At 41.8% G+C, this 16,797-nt stretch overlaps 1 protein-coding gene across 1 annotated transcript in view; it reads left to right on the forward strand.

Annotated features, from left to right (window-relative positions):
- The window catches only part of RYR3 (ryanodine receptor 3), a 350,151-nt gene that overhangs the window by 279,722 nt on the left and 53,632 nt on the right, over positions 1–16,797 (forward strand). Inside the window, 5 exon segments of the mRNA XM_045583784.1 lie at positions 1,252–1,572; positions 3,729–3,969; positions 10,317–10,404; positions 10,507–10,599; positions 14,809–14,823. Of these exon segments, the coding sequence (XP_045439740.1) occupies positions 1,252–1,572; positions 3,729–3,969; positions 10,317–10,404; positions 10,507–10,599; positions 14,809–14,823 (758 nt within the window).

Here is a 16,797-nt window from a genome sequence, read left to right on the forward strand (position 1 = left end):
TGAAGCAGACCTCCAACCAGCTGCAACACCAATAGCAGAGGGCCTACAGGAATAACCCACTTCACTAATCACAAACTTCTATTTGAAGGCTCCTGCTTTGTCCTGAGAAATTCATGAGAACTGTACTTCTAGTACCAAAAATCATTTCCTCAAATCTTCAAGTGGAACTGATGCTCTGGGAAAATGTTCTACATTTTCCTGTGGCTTCTCAGACTCCCTGGCCACTGTGGTGCCTGTTACTTCAGCCCAGTGTGAGAAGTTTGGCCTTTGGGTGGCATGTGCCACCCCCAAGTCCAGGTGAACTCTGTGGGGAGCAGTAAGATGAAGGGATGCACCTGTAGAGCTTTGGACTTGTGCTTCTTTCTCAACCCGCCCTGTTACTCACTCAGCGCCCTTTTTATCTCCTCACCTGTAAGGAACCTCAGGATGCTTTTAGTCTCTCTTCCCAGCTTTGAGGGGGGACGGAGGGGGAGTGTCCTTTTCCTTACAGAGAACCTGTTACAGCTAGCCCTTGGCTTCTTCTATTGGCTCCTCTTGTATCTGATAACCTTTAATGTGGAACTCTGTTGCAACTTCATCCCTTCTGTCCTTGTTCAGTGAAGTGATTGCAGTCATTCAGAGTGAAGAAAGGGCAGGGCTATTCATTATTCCTTGCACATATTCCTGCAGGAACAAAAAGGCTTCAGTGATTGACAGCTCACCACAGGTCAGTTGTAAATGTAGAAATCAACTCATGTGCAATGTTCCTTTCCCAAAATTTCCAACTGGATGGAACGTATTGTCTCTGGTCCAGCTAAGGCAACATGTTTTCCTTTTCTTTTCTAAGCAGTGCAGCTGCCATCCTGGTGATTGAACCACAAGTTGGTAACCGAACACCCATTGGGGGGTTTGGTCTAACTAGACCCGCCTTCCCTACAGTGCACGCACTCAGGACAGGAGGGAGAAGCCCAGAGACGAGCCTGGTCATAGAGAGGTCTTGGGAAATGCCCCTCATCCGGGTCCCTGTCATGCTCCTTTAACCTTATGTTTAAGTGCTTCAAACTTAGTCTGACATTTGAGAGGATAACCAAGCCTCTGGAAGCTACAGTCTTCAGCTGACAGAATCTCCACATCCAGGGCTCCTTCGTGCAAGGCTCTCGGCTGAAAACTCACACCTACTGACCAAAGGGAGGGTGGGGCAGAGGAGAGAAGGTTGCACCATTGTGCTTTTGAATTATTGTGCCTTTGTTCTTCCTGTATGCTCTCGGCCAGTTCTGGGGATGCCCGGCACGGTGGAAGAAATGTGTCCTGACATCCCCCCGCTGGAACGCCTCATGAAGGAAATCCACCACCTAGCCGAGTCCGGAGCCCGGTACACGGAGATGCCCCATGTCATCGAGGTGATCCTGCCCATGCTCTGCAACTACCTGTCCTACTGGTGGGAGCAGGGGCCAGAGCACCTGCCCCCCAGCACAGGGCCCTGGTGCACCAAAGTCACCTCAGAACACCTCAGTGTCATCCTGGGCAACATCCTAAAAATCATCAACAACAACCTGGGCATCGATGAGGCCTCCTGGATGAAGCGCATCGCAGGTACCACAGATGCCTTTCTCCCCAGCCCAGCTCAGGGACCACAATGCTTAGAGCTTCTTTTCACCTCTTAGACTATATTTAATTTGTTCTCCCTACCCACCTCCATTACTTAACAGTACAAAGAATTGACTTATTCCTCTGTAGAGTTTCTTGGAGCAAATGCTCGTGCTCTCTCCCCAGCTAGTCCAGGCCTCTGAGACCTTCTTGATAAATTCTACCTAACATACATAATCCAGGCTTTATTTGCTTTTGGTACTTAAGAATCCTCTTTGCTCTTCTGGTAATAATTGTGCCTATTTTCTTGATAAGTGGTCCTTTATGTTATCCACATCTATAAAATTCACTGCCATCTGGGCTATGCTGTAAGTTTCTGGCAGTTGTGTCTTACTTTATGCTCTCTTGGACATTCTGTAATTTAGGTTCATAGTCGTATCACTTTGTTTTGGGATGATATTTTTAGGGGGGAGGGTTATGTTCCTCTGGAACTCCTTGCATGCAGTAGGTTCTTGGCAATGGTGTTAGCTGATTTTCTGTTCCTAGAACAACCTCAAAGAAAGGAAAGACTTAGAAAACAAATAATCATACTTTCCACAGTCAGGAATCCTTGAGTATTTAGTGTCCTCTGTGTCAAAGTAGAGTCTGAGGAGATAGGAAAGTCCTTGCTTTGGATGGACCCATAGTTTAGATAGAAGAGTCCACCAGAACAGCTTCACCCATATAGTCTCCTGGACCGTGACACCCGGTGACCAAGTCCCAGGGAGTATCAGCCCAACTCTGGGTATTTTCCTTCCCAGATAAATTAGTAGGCATTCCTCTGCATGACCAAGGAAGAAAAGTTTCTACCTCCTTCTTTTCTCAGAAATGAACTGAGATCAAAATTATAAATATTTGAGTGCTAATGGCTACTAGATAGTAGAGATAGGCTTCTGAGAGACATGAATAAATAAAATTGGCATTCCTTTCTTACCTGTTAGCCCAAGCATATTGTTGAGCTTGAGGCATTTGTTGGTACGCTTTCATTTGTAAATCTGGATTAAGGGAAGGAAAGAGATAAAGAAACAGCTCCATTAGTCCCCTAGAGGAGCCAGAGAAAAGATGTCACAGCAAGAAAAGCACTGATGTGAATGGAACTTGGCCTTTTATTCCACAGCTGTATTAATTCTACGATCAGGCTACTTAATTCCTGGTACCTGAGCAAAATCAATTTTGAATAGTAATCCCAAATCACCCACATGTGGAATAGCCATTCTTATAGCTCCAAGGCAGAGAAGCACCTCCGTGAAAGGTGAGGTGTGAGGTGAAATCCAAGCCATCCCAGCTCTGAGTTTCAACTTCTTAGTTAATGCATCTCAACAGAGAGCTACTGTCACTTTCTCTTTCTAAAACAGTCTTCTTTATGAAATTAAAAATGAAACAAAATGATATTTTTAAATGCTGAAAAGTAGGCTGTTTTCAGTTAAAATGCCCTAAGCTAAAGAAACTTTGAAATATACATGAATATTGTCACTTCATTCATTTCAGTGAAATGACTCATTCATTTCATTCCACTTTTTTAATATAAGCACCCAGATTCTGCTCTTTATTATGAATTAAACCTCAATAGGATATTCCATTTAAGAAATAGGATAAGTCATAAAGTTTTTATCTTTCTCATTAAGAAGGTCAGGATGATAGTCCCAAATCCCACTGAGACTTGTTTCTGTTCTTTGACACCTCTCCCTCTCAGCTCATTATTGCTAATAGTTTGTCTGCCTTCCTCAGGGTCCCAGGAAGTCTCCAGGCATTGGGCTGATAGTTCTCAAGTGTTGAGTGCTAAGAACTGTGGTTGGGTTAATGTATTTTTAGCAACAAGTTTTTTCTATAAAATAACCAGAAAGCATAGAGTTCAGTGCTTACTCTTGGCTCAGCACAGTACTGGTTATTATGAACAAAATGCTTCCTTCGGGGAGTTTATAATCTAGCTAGTGAGCCAAAACCAACATGAACATACTATAAAATGATTTAAGATATCTGTTAGGAAGAGCTAGGAAGTGTGAACAGGTGCCACCCTGAGTTGCTAGATTTTCAGAGCTTCGATCTCTCAGGGGCACTTCTTTCCTTTCATCCATTGTCATACTATATGAAATGAGGGGGAGGCCTTTTGTTTGCAAATGCAGTGTACGCCCAGCCAATCATCAGCAAAGCCAGGCCTGACCTGCTCAGAAGCCACTTCATCCCAACTCTGGAGAAGCTGAAGAAAAAGGCTGTCAAGACTGTGCAGGAGGAAGAGCAGCTGAAAGCTGACAGCAAAGGGGACACTCAGGAGGCGGAGCTCCTCATCCTGGACGAGTTCGCAGTCCTCTGCAGAGACCTCTATGCCTTCTACCCCATGCTCATCCGCTATGTGGACAACAACAGGTATGGGGGAGGCCTGGGGAGCATATCCACAGGGAGGAAAGTGGTGTTTGGTTGTGTTAAAGTGATAGAGGGAGGTCACAACGGCCCCACCAGTTCCCTCCCCCAATAATCCCTAGTGTGAGACCTCCAAGCTATGCTTTCCTTGACCAGTGATCCTATATGGTCAGTGGCATGGCCACCTCTTCCATCCTCAAATACCACAGGTGAGAGGGAGTTGGTCGAATAAGGACAGCAGTGACCCACGCCTGCCCTTCTGCTGTTCTGTCACACAGTCATTCAGTAGATATTACTGACTGTCAGGCATTGGGGAGCAGGATGAATAAAACAAACAGAGATGTCTGGTGTAGGGAGCTTTTATTCTGGGAGGGGAGTGGGGCATATAGACAATAAATAAAATAAGTACTTATATCATTATATATACTTATCTATTTAAATGTTCACTTAACTTATAAAAGTAATCTGGGCAAAGCAGGGTAAAGGGAATTAGGAGTCCAAGGGTAGGGTGGAGTTACTGTTGTAAACAGAACATTACTGAGAAAGCAACATTTGAGCAAAGACCTTTATGAAGTTAGGAACCCTGCAGATCTGGGAAAGGTATTCCAGGAAGAGGGAACATCTGTTGCAGGCCCTGAGGAAGGAGTGTGTTTGGGATGTTCAAGGGATCACAAGGAGACTAGTGCCGTTGGGGAAGAGTGAGGGGTGCAGAGAGTGTAGATGTCAGAGAGGCAACATGAGTCAGGGCCTTGGAGGCCACTGTGAAGACTGGCTTTTACTCTGAGTGACATGAGAAGTTGGTGGAGGTTTTGAGCTCATCTGTGATGTGATCTGACTCATTCTTTGAACACTATGGTGAGGGATGAAGGCAAATAAAGAAGTGAGGAAACCATCACAATGATCCAGTCAAGAGCTAATTGAGACAGAGCAGACTAGAGGTTGCCAGACTAGAGGGAGATTAGTGGGGGATAGAATGAGGAACAACTGCTTAATGTGATTAGAGTTTCCTTTTAGAGTTCTGAAAATATTTTAGAAATAGTTGCCTAACATTGTGAATGTGCTAAATATCAGTAATGGCCAATTTTATGTTTTATGTATTTTACCATAATTAAAAAGAGGTGGGCTATAAGGAGTTAATGGGGAGGAGGGAGGCAATACTTTCAACAATAAAGATTTAATTTAAAAAATGAAAAAGAAAAAGAAAGAAAAAAAAGTTGATGTTGGCTGAGGCCACCATGGTAATAATGTTGACAGAAGATATCAGATTCTGGGTCTACTATGAAGTAAAGCCCTCAGGACTTCCAGATAGGGAATGAAAGAAAAAAGAAGAGTCAAGTCAAAGATGATTCTGGCAAATGGAAGGGTGTGGTTTTTATCAGCTGAGTTGAGGAAGATTGTGGGTACAAAAGATGTTTAGAGGAAGATCAGGTCCTCGCTTTTGGACATGTTAAATCTGAGTTGTCTCATCAATATAGAAATAACAGTGTTGAGTGGGCAGTTGAATATGAGTGCAGAGTTCAGGAGAGAGGTCTGGTGTAGATATAGGAATTTAGGAGTAATCAACATATTGGCATGTAATCTTTAAGAACTAGGAGTCTGGATGAGATAAAGGATTGAAGGGAAGAGAGAGTTCTAAAGACTCAGCCTTTGTGCTCTCCAACATGAAGAAGTCAGACAGAGGAGGTGGAACCAGTTCCTGAGACTAAAAGTAACCAATGAGACAGGAGGAAATCAACAGAATGATGTGTCCTGGGTGCCAACTCTATAAGGCACTTCCAGTAGGAAAGGATGATGGAGTTCATTGGTGACCTTGACTGGAGCAGTTTCAGTGGAGCAATGGAGATGAAAGCCTCTTTGGAGTGGACTAGAAGAGAATGGAGGGAAAGGATTTAGAGACAGCAATACAGACAACTTGTTTAAGGAATTTTATTATAAAGGAGGACAGAGAAATAGCTGGAGACAGAAGTAAAGTCAAGAGAAGAATTTTAAGATGAGAGAGGCTTTTCAGCTTGCTTCTTTACTAAGGGGAATAACCCAAAACAGAAGAGGAAATTGATCAGAAAGAGGATTTCTTTTTATTTTATTTTATTAAATTGTATGGGGTGATTTTGGTCAACATGAACATATAAGTTTCATGTGTGGGTTTCTATGTTACAAGATCTGTTTCTAAAGCAATGCCCTTAAACAGTCAAAGGATCAGCCTCATATAGTTCATTCACAACAGCAGTCAGGAAGGCAGAATAATTATAAAGGCAGTGTTTATTAAGTACATTTCATTTTCAAAACAGCTATCAGCTATTAAAGGGTATATACATTTTGGAAGGGACACCCTGTATGTGGATGGGTAGAATCTGTAGGAATCCCTTTCTGACATTTCCATCCTCAGTGAAGTAGGAAGCAAGATGATCAGCTACAAGTGAGGGTGGGGAGAGGTTGCTTAGAAATTTGAGGGGTAAGAAGAAGATATAAGACAGTGACCAGGGAGAGGTGGGAGAGCAGATGGACCAAAGAAGTGTGGTGTGATGCCAAGTAGCATTAAGGGCTCCACTTGAGATTCATGATCATGAATTTAAAGTCTTTTTCTCTAGTCTATTCTGCTGCTAGGTTTTGGCCCAGAGTAGAAAGAGAGGTTGATTTGACCAGGGTTGGAAGTTTGTTAAGTGAGTATGACAAAGAAAAAATGGGTGAGGGTAGTGGTCGGCAAACTCATTAGTCAACAGAGCCAAATATCAACGTTACAACGATTGAAATTTCTTTTGAAAGCCAAATTTTTTAAACTTAAATTTTTTCTAACACCTTTTCTTCAAAATAGACTCGCCCAGGCCGTAGTATTTTGTGGAAGAGCCACACTGAAGGGGCCAAAGAGCCACATGTGGCTCTTGAGCTACAGTTTGCCAATCACGGGGTTAGGAGTCAAGAGTATATGTAAACTGGTGATTATAAAGATTGACTAGAGAATTTAAACAGAATGATGAGGGAAATGAGCATATAGGAGACTAATGATTATAAACAGGAAAAAAAAAAATCAAAGTATTGTTGGTCCTAGTGGGAGTCAAAAACCAAATAGATCTTTTTTATTATACCACACCCTTTAACATTTGCAGGCCTAAAATACAAATTTGGGGAAGTTTGATTTTAAAATACCTCATTGTAGATAGTCAAAAGCTTCAGGAATATCTGAGGGAACATTCCTAACATTTTGAGTGTTATGCCATTCTGTCATGGGCAGAAAATAGGTCCAAATATGCCCATTTTAGAATTTATTTTATGTACTATTTAAAATAATTTAAGATTACTTATATTTAACATTTCACAATAAATACCTTACAAACACACACTGTGTATGTGTGTACATATAATCCCTTACCTATCTATGGGACATTTGACTCACTTTCTCAAAAGAAATCCTGCTTTGAGAGTCATCATCTTAGTCATTTCTGATTAACATATTATGTTAACAGTTCAGGGAAGGAATTTGTCAGAGTTCGAGGTGAAAACAAAAATGAAAGTAGAGTCAGGTTGCTCCGAGAATAGCTCTTTAATGTCATTTGTCACTATTGATGATCAAGACTCAGGATAGAATGTGTTCCACCTGCACCGTGTTTGACAGTGCTAAAAATGGCAATGTCAGAGAGTCTTTGAGATCATCATTAATTCATTCATCCCTGCTTTTCAACCCGTTCTTCCCTGAACATCAGCGAGCATCATGGTCATCTGAGCCTGGCTTGGAAATGCCTCCTTCTGTGTGTGTGTCTTTACCTTTTTCAAGTTCTTTCTTCACTCAAAAGAACTAGCTGACTTGGGATTCTAGAATGGTGAAGGTGGCAGGAATATTTGAGGTCATTTCACCCACCCTCTAACTGGATAAATAAATACCCCCTTTCTTTTTCCAGCAGTGTATTCTTTGCCTCTGACTATCCTCTATGGCTATAAACAGCAGGTACACCTCTCCCAGCCATCACCCCCACTGATCATTACCTCTAAACCCAACCTTCTTCCCACCTACAGCCTTGCGTTTTCCCACAGCTCTTTGGCAGCATGCAGTGCAGATGAAAATAGACTCAGAAACCAGCTTAGTGCCTCCAAAAGGATCAAGAGTCTGAATATTAAGAGATCATGAATTCTGTGGGAGATTGGGATCAGGTGAAGATGAGTCTAGTACATCATGTTAGGGGAAGAAAGGCTTTGGGCAAATAGGAGAGGCAAGGTCAGGATCTTCTCACCTACAAAAAACATTTAATCTGGCTTGAGAGAGGTGCAGTGAGTTTGTGAACATTGTTGGAAGACATTTAATTAGATATTCTTCATGCACACCCACCACTCTGAACCTGACGAAAGGAGTTCACCAGAAATAAAGAGTAAAGATTTGCCTCTTAGGAGAAGAGTGGTGAAAACAAAATTCATTCAGCAGAAACTGCCTTCTCATATGAAGGCAAAGGAATCAAAATCGTCTTCTTTCTCCTGGGAGGAAATTTTGACCTAAGGTTGTTTTCAGTGCTGCTACTACTCACACTGCCTGTGGCTGTGCTTTTCCTTGGTAGGAGAGAATATGGCTCTCATCTCTTCCCACTCAGGGCACACTGCAAACCTATAAGGCTTATTTAAATGGAAATACTAAAGAATGAATAGCTGCCAGTTCTGATCAAACTTGGCACTTGACCATGAAAAAGTGCTCCTGAAAAATCAATATGAAAAAAAATCAAAAAGCATTATCGATCTCAAGCCTCAAGTTTGGATTGCATTTGGCTTCCGGCTAATGGATACATGATTACAGTGGCCTAAACAAAGTAGAAGTTAACTCTCACATATAAAAGAAGTCCAGAGATACCCAGCCCAGGACTAGTGTGGTGCTGCTCAGAGACCCTCAGTGCTTTGCCTTTTTATCATTAACATTGGCTTCCATCTTCAAAGTTACTTTATAGTGCAAAATGCCAATTAAACCATCATATTATCATTCCAGACAGGAAGCAGGAAGGCAAAAAGGCACTTTCAGCTATCTGATCCCTTTTTAGAAAGCTTTTCTAGAAGGCTCATCCAACAACTACCACTTCCAGCTCATTGATCAGAACTTAGTCACATGGTGATCCCTCAGAGGAAGCTGGGTAATGTGACCTTCAGCAGGGCACAGTGCCATCCTGAATAAAATGGGGTTTTGCTCCTATAAAGGGAAGAGACTGAGTAAACAACCTATAGTGTCTGCCACATAAAGGAGAGAATAGTAGGAAAATAAAACAAGGATTAGATAAGAACATCTGTGAGGCTGGAACTCAGAGCAGTAAGGAATTCAGGAGATGAGAGAGAGACCCAAAAATGGTCTTGGCCTCATAGTCTCCACCTTTCTTTCTCAGCCTGGTGCGTGCTCTCTGTGAATGGGAAGAATGTCAGGCTGCTCAGGGCAATTCATTCTGATGTCCCAGGACTTAGAGAACTGGCTTTTGATAGCTATTACCCCACATGTACCATAGGACATTGAGTTTTTCAGGCCATCGTGGAAGCCAAAGTCTTCTTTAAGGAAGGCCATAGACAATTTAATTTCTACCTCACTCTTTATAGATATTTGAAAATTCCAGCTCACCCAGACCTTTCCAAATATAATTTAAATCAAATGTACAAGATACTTAGGGGAAAGAGAACTTTTAGAAGTTGACTGAATTCTACTGCAATTTAGCCTTCTTGCTGCTACTGTGTTTGCTTTTTTAAATAAATGCAGCTGGTTTTGTTTAGCCTGTTTTGTGTATGTGTATGTTTTTTAAACAAATGGATAATGCCCATTTATGGGGAGTTTCCAAACAATTTCAGAAGGCATAAGGAATATTTAGTCTCTGCCAAGCACTTCAGTCAACAGTGAAAAACATATTGTCTTACAAATTTTATTCATAAAACTGGCTTTGTAAAGAAAAGGGATGAAGCCTGAACTGTTTGTAAAGTGCTCAGCATTTCAGAGGCCTGACAATGACAAGTGTAAATGACAAGACTAGATGACATAATGACCAAGACTTTCCTGGTTTTGCCTGCTTTATATATTAAAAGGCATTTGTCCCAAAATTTAGAGTGTAATCTTAATCACGTCATCAATTTAAAGAAAAAAAAAACTATCTTTGACAGTTTTGAAATGTTGATTTCTGACATCTGTTTGCTAAAATAATCCTTGAATCCTTTAGAGACAATGGAAATGATTATTGTAAGTCCTCTAAAATATCTACAATGTCTATATCTAAGCATGGAAGGAGAATATTGATGATATATAGGAATATAGTTTTATCTGGATAAATGTGTGCATCCAATATCCAATGAGTGTGATTATTTTAATTGTACTGAATTTCATATGCATATTCCTTTACCTTTCAACTCAGATCCAACTGGCTCAAAAGCCCCGATGCTGATTCAGACCAGCTCTTCCGCATGGTGGCAGAGGTCTTCATCCTGTGGTGCAAGTCTCACGTAAGGACTCCTGGGCCCTGGGCTTAGGGACAGCGTGAAAGGTACAGGCCTCAGGGAACTGTCTTGTAATGTTTGCTTTTTTTCCCCCCGCCCCCCACTTAGAACTTCAAGAGGGAAGAGCAAAATTTTGTGATTCAGAATGAAATTAATAATTTGGCATTTTTAACTGGAGACAGCAAAAGCAAGATGTCAAAAGTAAGTTCTTAGAAATCAATTCAAAAGACATTTCAACCTTCACCTAAGCTATGTATCTCTGATATATGACATAATCCACTCTGTACAGCATTTAAGTCAAACCAACAATCCCCATTGTTGTTTCTTTGAAAATGAACAGAAGAAACTATTCTCAAGTTTGGTAATCACATTTTTATGAATAAATAGCTGCTTGTATGTCCAAAAGTTTATGTTTCAAGGCTTGCCTAATAAGGCATTTGGGAGGCCTCTAAAACAAACCTACTGTCAGTAGTTTTAAAACAGAATGACTTCCTGTGTGGTGACATTGCAAAAATACAGGTGCCCAGAGTCACCTTCTGATTAGAAAATTACTTTGCTTTGAGGATTTCATTAGCACATATTCTTACATGTACTTTTTTCCCTCCTATCTGGAACATCCAGTGGCTGCTCTGTTTCAACTGTGCTGACCTCTTAATGCCTTCTGTTTATTTTCCACATGAGTTGCATTCAGAAACAGACATTTGTCCATCTCCCTACAGGAAATGTTTGAAAGAGGGCATACCAGGTAGCTGTCTGACAATAAAAGTTACATATAAGGAGGACTATAGCAGGAATATGGGAAGGGGAGCTGACCTCCAGTTCCTTCTAGGTCAGCTCTGCACAGAAAGGCTTTACTATTTTGATTGGAGAGAATTCTGAGATACACTCCTTCGGGTGTATATACAAAAGCCAGGCTTACTTAAATGGGATGTTTTGTTACCAGATGTTTTGGCTTACCTTTCACTCTCTTCCCTTGAGAAGCATGCCTCAATGAGTATTGACAATGTATGTCAAGTATAGGTGACATTGTAATACCTGGGATGTGTGTCTCTTGTTGCTGGTACAGTGCTGACTTAGAGGAATATGAAGGAGTATGCATGGAGACCCCTCAAAACTGAAAATCTGTTCTGGAAAGATGGGTTTATAGTGTAGTTCTGGGGCATCGTTTCAAGTAATCTTTTGAGATGGAAGACTTATATATGTGGAGCTGCAGACAAGGGGCTGGTAGGACCCCAAAAATCAACACTCATCTCCACCATGTCTGGCTAGCTCTGATCAGCTCAGTCACTCTGAACTTCCTGCCCTTCCATCATTTAGCTATGTTGACACTAATACTTCTTCCAGCACCCAAAAAAAAAAAATGATTCTTGGAGTTTTTGAATCTGATACACACTTTTCTATAAAGTTTTATAAATAAAATTGTGTATATGCAAAGTAGAGCAATCAGGAGTGCATATTTACATTCAAGAGGAATCTTAGAAATTTTCCCTATGATGGGTTCTTTTGAGCTTTATATTATTTATTTTATTTTCAAAAAATTATTTTGCATTCAACTTTTAGTGAACACATCTGCTGCTCGTGTCAGGTATATAGAATATTTTAGACTTCTGATCCCTGGACATCTATCTTAAGTTCCCTCTGAAGGGTCTTCTTACAGCCACCATAGGCTCTCCTTTGACCCTGCCTACCTAAGTAAATCCCGGGCAGATCCCATGCTACCTTCAACTTGGAGTATATCCATTGGCTCAGGACTGAATCAGTTAGAATTGATTGTCATCATCAGCGATGACAGCAAAGCAGTAGAAATGACTCTGATACAAGGATTCATATCCCAGAGGAGCAGAAATGGCGAAGACATCTCAACCTTCTGGTGCTGAGTAGATACTTGGGTCCTTGGGTTTATACTTGGAAAGAGATGAGGTGAAAAGAATTGACATTTCACAACTAACCTACTAACAAACTTACTTGAAATCATGTTCATTCACATCACTGAGTGAGGAAAAGGGGTATGTTTGTCTTGTCAGAGGATGATCATATTCAGAATCTTTGCATCTCTCCTGTTGAGAATGTTAGTCTATAGGAGCAAACACTTTCACTTCATTCGCATTGACATTGTATGCCAGTTTTTTCTGAGCTACATGAGATAAAGTCAAAGTTATAGTGTAATGGATGTGGGGACCCTCCCTAGATATTAAATAATATTTGCCATGTTCCACGGGGCAACAAATATTACTATTGTTCCTTTTACATCTGTTGAGACACAAAATGTGATAGTAAATAGGACTAGAGACTAAAAGTAAGCTAAGTTTTACCTTTGGCCCAACTCTTGACTGGAGGTATGGCCTTGCCTCATTCACTTACCTACTCTGGGCCCCAATTTACCTGACTCCCCACAGCTCTACTAAGATGTTTTGTTTAAAAGTCAATATCAAATTGTATCTCTAGGGGAAAAATAATATTACGTGCATGGCACTATTTCAGAGAGATACATGCCTCCAAAACAGCAACTCATAATCATACTGCTGTTTTTGAATGTAGAATTACATATTGAGAAGCCAAGGAAGGGGGATATTCTTTCAATTATCAATTGAATTCTCATTGCCTTTGCCTCCCTGAAATGAGAGGTTCTCCCTTCTACCTGATCTGAATGGTCACTTGTCACCTGTGCTTGCTTTTATCTCCGCTCGTAATTGAATTCTGGTGTGTAAGTGGACTTGGCCACAGTGCACAAGGCAGCCGTTATTCTGGAATGCTGCATGTCCACACACTGCACTCACCATTGCGAATGGAAGGGAAGCAGAGAAAAATATACAGTGGGCCACCCTTCTCAGACTTGGTTAACTGAGATCAGTTCAAAGACGTGTGAGTTCTCTGGAGGCTAAAGCAGATTGGTTTTTGAGAGCTCATTGTATATTTTGTTAATATAACATCAGTTTGCAAATGTATGCTAAGCTAAACATCACAAAGCTGAGCACATGTTTTTTTTGTTTTGTTTTGTTTTTAAACTGGTTTTGTTTTCTCAAAAAATGGCAGCAGCTTCCTCGGAGGGCAATGGTAAGTTAGAATACATTTAGCCCAAGAAATGCCAGTTCTTTGACCAAGATTTTAAATGAAAAAATTGTGATGCAGGAAATACTGGAGTGACTCATTATTTAAAGCCACTCCACCCCATGAGTGGTTTCAGAGTACTGTAAAAGGACAGGGAATAGTTTAGATGTCTGTTTTTTAAGGGTATTCGGAATTGTGTGTGTTTCTTTTTACTCCAATATCTCCTATTATTCACTCTTTCCTTCTCTTCTCTCCTCTATTCTTCTCTCTCTCAATCTAAATCTCTCTCTCATCCCTCCAGTCCCCCACCTTTTTTGTTTTTATTTTTATTTCTTTTGTTCCTGTACATTTGCAGCTTGAGTGCTCTCTATCTCCCTCTCCCTCTCACATCCTCTCCCTCTTTTCTCCCTTTCCTTTCTCCTTCTCTCTGCACCCTTTCCTTCTTCACCTTCTTAAAAGTCTGTGTTTTTCCTTAAGTTCACACATAAAATCATCTTAAACTACTGGGGGAAATGAAACAATTTTGAAGTTATAGGAATTCATAGATTTTTGTTTAAAAAATAAAAAACTTTAGGCAACTTTAAAAAAAAACAAGCAAACCTATTTCCAATATTAGCAAAAATGAATTGAGTTAACTAATCTTAGTGACATGTGAAGAAAAGAATAAAATGAGAACTTGTGGGATGTGGGAGGCTTTGGCCTAAGGCATATAAAGGCCACAACACAAGAGGGGAGGTGCTCCATCCTTCAGGCTGTGGAGTGATTCTGAACCTGAGATACTCCTAGAGCCCTTGTTTTAAACGCAGACTTTACACCCATCACCCTTGAGCACAGGTCTGCCTTCTCTTTTTCTTCTTTTTTTAAATTTATTTTTTTAACTATAGTTGATATATAATATTAGTTACAGGTATACAACATAGTAATTAGACATTTACATGTTTGGTGACCACAGATCTGCTAGAGGTGATAATGTGGGTGGAAGGAAGAAAAACAAAATGGGGTCTTTGGTTACATGACAGATTGTCTGCAGCTCACCCAGGTGAACGTAAGGGGGAGCGGGAAAGACTTTAGGTCTAAAGCCTTTATCCGAAGGCCTGGGTGTTCTCTGCAAGGCTGGTCTCTGAAATGATGCATTGCTCTGTCTGGGTATAAGTCTTTATACCCAATTAACCTCCATCCTAATCTCCCATTCACTCTACATGCCATGTTCAGCTGGCTCCCAGAGCGGTTGAGTTTCTGTTGTGTTGGCTGAGGAACTGGGGCTCAGAAGCTATGACTAACATGTGGTACCTTATGCCTTGGACCCTCGCTTTTACTGACTGACTCTTCTCCTTGTTTCTTTTCTTTTGTCTTTCCACACAGGCCATGCAAGTAAAGGTACAGGTCAAATGCATGATGTGTCTTTTCTGTTGTAGTATTAGAGATCTCGGGCTCTGGCCACCCTCTGCCTTGTGATCACCAGCGGGGGGTGGTACATGATGGATGTTCTCACCTGGATCTCCCCAGGCCTGCAACAGGGAAGACAACTGCCTGTCAAAGAGTGAATGTAGGCCTACCCACCCTGGAAGGGGAAAGCCGGGGAAGCCAGCCAAGCCTCGCCCTAACCTGCCCGAGTTCTCCTTGCTACCTCTGCTCCCTTCCTAAGCTGCCACTCTGCGGCCATCATGCTAACAAGGATAGGGATACTGACAGGGCTTGAGACCTGGGAGATGCTTTCCTGCTGTGCCCTGCAGAGTCAGAATCCCACTTACTGTCGGTGGTCCCAACCCTTCACACTGTACATTCCTGCCTCTTGTGCAAGGTTCCCATGATTCAAAGCGGGTTTTCCAAGTCCAGGATTTGAAGTCAGCAGATAACCATGAATTTTTGCATAAAATGTATATATGGTATAATAAACCTTAAGACAATTTTACAGGGAATCCATACAGGTTCTTGCTTGGAAATATTTTTCTATCTCTTCATTAACGTGTATCTGCTGCCATTGTCCCAAGCACTCTCCCTCAGGGATGTGGAGAGAGGGGGGTTGTGCAGGAACTGGGCCCCAGGGAGCCCTTGGTTTGAAGGGGAAAGAGAGCCATGGCCAGAGAGCTGGGGTCTACATATTGACTCAGATGCTACTTGTTTTGTGACCTTGCAAAAATCACTTCACTTTCTGAGCATCATGTTCTCATCAATAAAACCGACTTGTTTCTATTTTAGAGTTGGGAGGATTAGAAATGTCTTATTTCAGTAGCAGGCACATTGGAGTCACACATCATAGAAGCAGCATTTGATCATAAACTGCTGGGACTGGTGAGATAAAGTAGAGAGTGAGCAATCAACTATTTAAATTGTGAATTAATTCCACATCATCACATTTTGCACATTTACTGTATTGTAAACAGCATGCTGCGAGTTATCTTTTAAATTTATAAGATGTACAAGGAATCTCATGATTTATATACTTAAAACTGAGTTGTATCCTTCATGAATGATTTGAAGCATTTTCAAGGGTAATTTAGACTGTAAATGAGTCTAGCCTTAGCTGCAACCTTTAGAATTCTGTACTGGAGGTAGGACATGACGGAACCTTGCAAGCGCTCGGGAAGTGATAGCGAGGACTCCTGTGGTCCTGTGTGAACCAGCTTTCTGACCATGTTCTGGAACACACGAAGCCGCTGCTTTTTAGCCTCATTTCTTCCTCCCGCTCAGATTTCTCACTGCTGCCTCCCACTGCGGTCCGGGTCTGGCCTGCTGTTTTGGAGCACCTGGCCCACAGTGGCCCTGCAGCCAGAATTCCCTCGCTGGTCAGGGGCTTTGCTGAGGTTTCTGTGATATAACCACCTGAAGGTGCACTCGCCACGAGCTGGGTGGCAGAAATCGCATCATTTTAAGAGTGTCTATTAATCATTATGAACCTCTTTCACATTTCGGAAAGTAATTTAAAGAGACCCTCCCAAGGCACTGTTCATTTTGACTCCCTCTTCTCTCTGAAAGGCAACCCTGTATGAAATGAACTCTGCTCCTGCCCAGGGTCCCAGGTCTTAGATGCCAATTCGAGGTTTGGCTTCTGGTCTCTGCACTGCTCTGAGGGCCCTGGGGCTCAGTGCCCATGGCAGGGCTGCCATCTCATTGCTCAGATACTCTTGGGCACCTCATGAAGCAGAGCTTTGGTGGGCACCAGTTTGCTCTTCCTCGGCATCCCTGACTTCATTTTCTGGCTCTGCAGCCCCCGCCCCCCCATCCCTCTACCCCCACCTCTATCACTCCCCCACCACACACACACACTCACACACACACTCACACACACACTCACACACACACACACACACACACACACACACACACACTCTCTCTCTCTCTCTCTCTCTC

Source organism: Pipistrellus kuhlii, unplaced genomic scaffold (assembly GCF_014108245.1).
Source record: "Pipistrellus kuhlii isolate mPipKuh1 unplaced genomic scaffold, mPipKuh1.p scaffold_m20_p_1, whole genome shotgun sequence".
NCBI lineage: Eukaryota > Metazoa > Chordata > Mammalia > Chiroptera > Vespertilionidae > Pipistrellus > Pipistrellus kuhlii.